Source organism: Nothobranchius furzeri, chromosome 11, assembly GCF_043380555.1.
Source record: "Nothobranchius furzeri strain GRZ-AD chromosome 11, NfurGRZ-RIMD1, whole genome shotgun sequence".
Classification (NCBI taxonomy): Eukaryota; Metazoa; Chordata; class Actinopteri; order Cyprinodontiformes; family Nothobranchiidae; genus Nothobranchius; species Nothobranchius furzeri.
In genome coordinates, this window is record NC_091751.1 from 29622528 (window position 1) to 29628694 (window position 6167).

The 6167-nt window shown below is 46.4% G+C and overlaps 1 protein-coding gene across 1 annotated transcript; it reads left to right on the top strand.

The window, feature by feature from the left end:
• The first annotated feature begins 952 nt into the window (after positions 1–952).
• evx1 (even-skipped homeobox 1) lies at positions 953–5118 on the top strand. The gene is made up of 3 exons (XM_015955939.3): positions 953–1355; positions 2074–2306; positions 2499–5118. The coding sequence occupies exons 1-3, from the start codon at positions 1073–1075 to the stop codon at positions 3021–3023; spliced, it is 1041 nt and encodes a 346-aa protein (XP_015811425.3). The 5' UTR covers positions 953–1072; the 3' UTR covers positions 3024–5118.
• The last annotated feature ends 1049 nt before the right edge of the window (positions 5119–6167 follow it).

The window sequence follows — 6167 nt, forward strand, 5'->3', positions numbered from 1 at the left end:
ATCCCATAATATTTAGATGAACAACACGACTGATTAATTATTATTATTATTGTTATTATTGTGCTGTAATAAAACAAGACTGAAAATAAATAAATAAATAAATAAAAAACTATAGAAGCTATCTTGCTGAAGCATGAATACTCTTAATAAACAATGATAATTTGAGTAAACAGAACCAATAAATGAACACATGACCCCTGAGAGTAAAACATTTACATAATTTCTTCCCATTTTGAAACAGATCTATAGTTACTAAAACCATTCACGCTTCGATTGAAGTGAATAAATGAACAATCTGATAACTGGATGTAGAAAAAGTTCAGATTTTAATGAAAGCTGTTCCCGGTCCGTTGCGCCAAACAAAGGACTTTAAAATGAAACTTTGCATAAAGTGGTGCATTCAGCGCCATGATTTGCTGCAGGCGCTGCAGATCTTAACGACTTCCTTTCAAATGGCCTCTTATCTAAACTCTGACCGAACACTTGACCTTTGAGGACTTGACTTGACTCCACTCAGAAAGGGGGGGCAGGGCACATAATTCACCTTTTATGGCGAAGAGCCACATTTATTATTAATTCTATTTTATTCATCAATTTATTTAACCAAACATTATGTGTGTGTTTTTCTCTTTGTTATTAATGTATATTACCAAAGACACACACACACACACACACACACACACACACACACACGCACACGCACACGCACACACACACACACACACACACACACACACACACACACACACACACACACACACACACACAATCCTCTCTCTCTGATAGTACACACATAGCCAATCAATGCGTGCCGTCACCAAAGGGCTGTGGTGGGGTGGGGGGAGGGGGCATCCTGCTCACTGGCCTGTTTGGGGTGACAGCTCCAAGCAAAGGCAGGGAGAGTTGGGGTGGGGTGGACAGGGAGGGAGGGGGTAAATGGTTGATCCTCGCAGAGCTCTCTCTCCGCACTCTGAAGTTCTCCTCTCTGAGGATCAGACCGGATCGCATCCCTCTCGTTTCCACAAATTCCACCTCCATTCATCCGATCCACCTCCGCTTCGCTAAAGCAGTGATGGAAAGCAGAGAGGAGAGAGGAGAGGAGAACGGCTCCGGGCTGCCGGAAGCCATCGGGAACCCTGTGCGCGAGCCGCCAGGGAAGCCGGGACGCAAGAGCTGCCTGAGCCCCGGCGCTGCGCCCTACTCCCGTGAGCTGCTGGCGGAGGAGAGGATCAGCTCCGGTGAGAGGTTCGGAACCGATCCCAAGGACGGCAGCAGTTCCGACACCGAGTCCGACTTCTACGAGGAAATCGATGTGAGCTGCACGCCTGAGAGCATGGACTACCCAACATCTAAAGGTGAGCTGCAGGATGAGGCTACATGGCTCTCTGCAAATCCTCAACCACGCTTCTAAAAATATCACTTTCAGAATAATCTACACACAGATTGACAGAAAAACACCAAAAACAATCGAAAATCACGCAATCTGCGTTTTGTCGAGGCACGTTTACCCGCAGAGGTGCGTCCAGCTGTTCTGTCAGCAGCTGGTGACACCCACGACGTAACCAAAGGCTTTTTTTTTACAGCCTGCGCGTGCAGCAGCAGAAGGAAAACACGGGAATAATGCACATAAAGGAATGTTATGGGGTGTTTTCGTGCTTTTCTTCAGGGTGCATGAACGGAGTATTTCAGTAAATGTTCGATATTTGTTTTTATAAAAATGACAATAAGACTTGAGATGTTTTCATTCAAAGAGAAGAACATTCATGTGGAAAATAAAAGGATGACACGTCATCACTGCGTTTACGCATCTATTTAATTTAGGCTTTTATCAAACTAATAAATGCAGAAATAAATGGAACAAATAAAAAAATAGAATTTTTGTGGTCGTGAAAAAAGCCTGTGATGCTACAGGGAACAAAAATCCTCTTCAGCCTTCAAAGATAAACTAATCTGTTGGATTTTTATTTAAACAATTAGTTGTGTTTATTCCCTTCTCTTCATTTTTATTATTAATAATATTTTAATGTAAAGCTCTTATTCAGAAACGGTCACTGATCCTGCGTCTCTGTTCAGGCCGAGGCGATGACTCTCCGCGTCACGGTGAGACTGGTTCTGACCCGGGTAAAACGGTCCCTGGCCAGGGTCCGCTGTCCTACGGAGCAGACCAGATCCGCCGGTACCGAACAGCCTTCACCCGGGAGCAGATCGCCCGGTTGGAGAAGGAGTTCTACCGGGAGAACTACGTGTCCAGGCCGCGCAGATGCGAGCTAGCGGCTGCCTTAAACCTCCCCGAAACCACCATCAAGGTAAGGTCAGACCAGAACCAGAACCAGACCAGAACCAGATTAATGTTCCGTGATGTTGATTAGTGGGTCAGAGGAAACCCAAAGCCCAGCCTGCGGCCTGCGTAAAGGCCCGGTGAGGGTTGTTGTTGGTCAGACGGAGGGGGAGGGCTCAGGTTGATGATTTACGCAGCGTGTCTCTGTCTCCTGTCCCAGGTGTGGTTCCAGAACCGCAGGATGAAAGACAAACGTCAGCGCCTGGCCATGACGTGGCCTCACCCCGCCGACCCGGCCTTCTACACCTACATGATGAGCCATGCAGCGGCCACGGGGAACCTCCCGTACCCTTTCCCATCCCACCTGCCGCTACCCTACTACTCCCCCCTGAGTGTCGGTGCGGCCTCCGCTCCCGCCGCCCCCTTCTCCAACCCCCTGCGCTCTCTCGACAGCTTCCGGGTCCTGTCCCATCCCTACCAGAGACCGGAACTCCTGTGCGCCTTCAGACATCCTTCTGTGTACCCGGGTCCAACCCACGGCCTCGGGCCCGGTGGGAGTCCCTGTTCCTGCTTGGCCTGTCACTCCTCGCAGTCCAACGGAATCGGTACCAGACCTTCTGGGTCGGACTTCTCCTGCTCTCCAACAAGCAGGTCGGACGCTTTTGTCACATTTACGCCTTCAGTTCTCAGCAAATCCTCACCAGTGACTCTAGACCAGAGAGAAGAAGTGCCTCTGACCAGATAAAACACCGCTCGTCTCCATCTGACGTCAGATGCGATATTAAACAGTAGAACCGAGAAAGACGCACAGCAGATGCGCCAACATGGCCGCTTGGACCACAACTGACTTTCATTTGATATTTTTCAGAGTTGCAGAAAAATCTTCATGACGGATGAAATCAAGGGTTCTAATATGACTGGCGTCTCATTCAAACTGACCTATTAGTCACCGCAAAAACGACGCTTTCCATCTGTTTTTAACAAACTGGTAATCTCATTAACTCCGCTCTCAGAGGCACGAGGCGAAATGTGCGCATGCAAGTAAAATTAATAAGTGATGTAAATGTGAGGGGGCGCGTGAGCGCTGAATTAATGATAAAACCAGGGAGGGATCGTTGCTGCCAAAAGGTAACAAGGCGCCGAGGGAGCGGATTTCAACAACCCCGCACGGTGCGGAGGGGGGAGGGGGGTAGAAGGGACAATCAGAATAAAATAAATAAATAAAACACATCGATGCTGTTGTACACATGACTTTCTACGAGTTAATTATGAAATTAGACGAAATGTGATTAAATTATGAATTTACGCTCCTTTTCACGAGGAACACGTCATTTGATCATGTTTGGTTTTTAAATGTTATTCTGATTTTTTGTGATTCTTCTGTTTGTTTTGTTTGAGTTGGATTGTCTGTCGAGTCAAATAATAAATAATAAATTATGTCTCTGAAGAAATGCGCAGACGAGACCAATTCTGACTGTTTTCAAACGAACCAAGATGAAAGAAAATTTCATAAACTCCTTTCACACGCACGCGCGCGCACACACACACACGCACGCACACACACACACACACTGCTAGATTGACCGTGACAGCTAAGTGGTCCCCGGGCTCCGTTAACGCCACTCATATTTTCTCTGCAACCACTTAATAGACACGGAATTAGTTTTGTGAAGAAAATATTGGAAAAGCAGAGAGATCGATCAGCCTGAGAAAATGGGGGGAAGGGGGGGGGGCGTCGGCATAATTAGCAAACAATCAAGATAGCTCTTAATTTGCGCGTTATGGTCAAATGAAAGGAGTTTTAGCGCTTAAATGAATGAAGGCCCGCATGGAAACCGCGGAAATTAAGGGTACAATTTAGATCACAAACGAGGAGTTGAAATCTAAGATCACATATTAACGCAGGATTATAAACCATTGTTTGCGCATTGTCTAAAAGCTAAATTGCGCAACATGTAAATATCTAAATAAATGTTTTGCATAAAAGCCATCCCTCATTTAAAAAACAACATTTGGACAATCAAATTTTACAAAGGCTCTCCGTGATGCCCCCCCCCCCCACACACACACACACACACACGCGCGCGCGCCACCCTTGCTCCAGCAGCATGCGCCTGTGATTGATGGCCTTATTAACTGGAGTTCTTGTAAGTGTGACCAAGCTGATTAAAATGCATATGTTTGGGATAATACACCGTTTAAGCCTCCGGAGTCGGGCCGGAACCACAAGGTAGATTTATGGAAACTATCAGCGGGTCGCGCAAAGGAATGGCGCATAATAAAATAAAAATAAAAAACGTGACATTAAATAAAGATGAACAAAAATAAACTAACGGAACATTTTATGTGATCATCCTCCAAATTTGCGCGTCGTGTTGTGCCAGAACGTCATTAAAGAGGAGCAAATTACAGCCACATCGACGAGTCTTCGTCCTTCACCGAATCCTCAGCGGCCTCATCCAGCTTCGACAACATTTGATAGGAAAATTGATCGTGCAGATATGATGGGCTCGTGTCTGGATTGCGCACGTTACACCAGCTTTCTAAGGTCCTATTAGCGGGAATTGGCTCGGGGTTTGTCAGATCCCAGCACCAAGCGCGTGGATAGGGGCGGTGCGCTGCAGCTGTCCACCAGCCAAAGGGAGAAAGGCTTCATGGATGTGTGGCTGCTACTGAAATTGGATTACATCCTAATTTAGGAGCCTTGTGCATAACGGAGAGGCTGGCGGAGGCGTAGACGGACCAATCACGCAGTAATGATGATGAATGGGAGATTAATGCGCGCACAAGCAAGACAATTTAAGGCTTCATCTGTTTAAACAGGCTTCCAATGTCGTTTGGAAACGGGGTCATTTAGAGGGGGGGGGGGGGGGGTTGATACGCCAGCCAGCGTCTTTATCAACATTATTTACGGCGCACCGGAGACGGGCGTGCGCGGATCCGGAGGAATAACGGAGCAGGGAGTTTTATCCTAAAAAGTCTCATCCGGTGACGTGTTTTGATCAACCGCAGGTGTCCGCGCACTTCCCTGATCAGAGAGACCCTGATCCTGCATCAGACCGACGCAGGTGCATTCAGACTTGCAGCCGCGTTTATCTCATGTTCGCCCATCGGTTCAGATCTTTAAACTTTTATAGAATAAACGTGATGATCAAACAGCTTTTTGACGTTAATGAAACAGTTTTACTCAAAATATCCTCCATTGGAAGATGGATCCCATTGCCTGAAAGGGGCTGAGCACGCGAGTGGAGACAGGAATTTGTGAGGAACCAGAGCTGAGCTGTTTTGAAAGAGGTCCTTCGATTGTATTTATAATAGATCTGCAGTGGTCTCTGGTAGGAATGAATGCCTTGTACTCTGCAGAAATGTACAACCACAACATTGATGTTTTATCTCCACAAACAATAAAAACCTGGGGGAGTTCTGCTGTGTGATGGAGTGGATAATACTAACTGTTAGCTTCTACTAGCCGAGACGTTCTCTGCTGTTTCCTGGACTCTAAACCAATAACAGCCTTCTCCGTCATGATAAAATATGGGTGAGTCCATGAATGTTAGTGACAGTGTGACATAGATCTGTCAGGATTTTCTAATCCATTTCACTGACTTTTTTCTATCAGAAGCTAATACAGGAGATAGGTGTAGGGGACAATTTTCATGTTCAGCCTTCATGAAACACTCAGAGTGATCCATTAGAATCAGAAATAATGATTACAAATGGTTTCTCAGTGACCAGCCTTTTTAAGAAAGGGGGGCAGACACGTGTTCCAACTTTAGGGCATCACATTCTTCACCCTCCCTGGAAAGGTCTATTCCAGGGTGTTCGAGAAGAAGGTCTGGTCCATGGTAGAATGTTGGATTGAGAAGCTGACGTGTGGTTTTCTGCATGA

Excerpts from the sequence above, each read along its gene's own strand:
- evx1 (XM_015955939.3), top strand. The coding sequence starts at position 1,073 with ATGGAAAGCAGAGAGGAGAGAGGAGAGGAGAACGGCTCCGGGCTGCCG. Across the intron at positions 1,356-2,073 it reads GGACTACCCAACATCTAAAG|GCCGAGGCGATGACTCTCCG; the intron begins GTGAGCTGCAGG and ends GTCTCTGTTCAG. Across the intron at positions 2,307-2,498 it reads TCCCCGAAACCACCATCAAG|GTGTGGTTCCAGAACCGCAG; the intron begins GTAAGGTCAGAC and ends CTCCTGTCCCAG.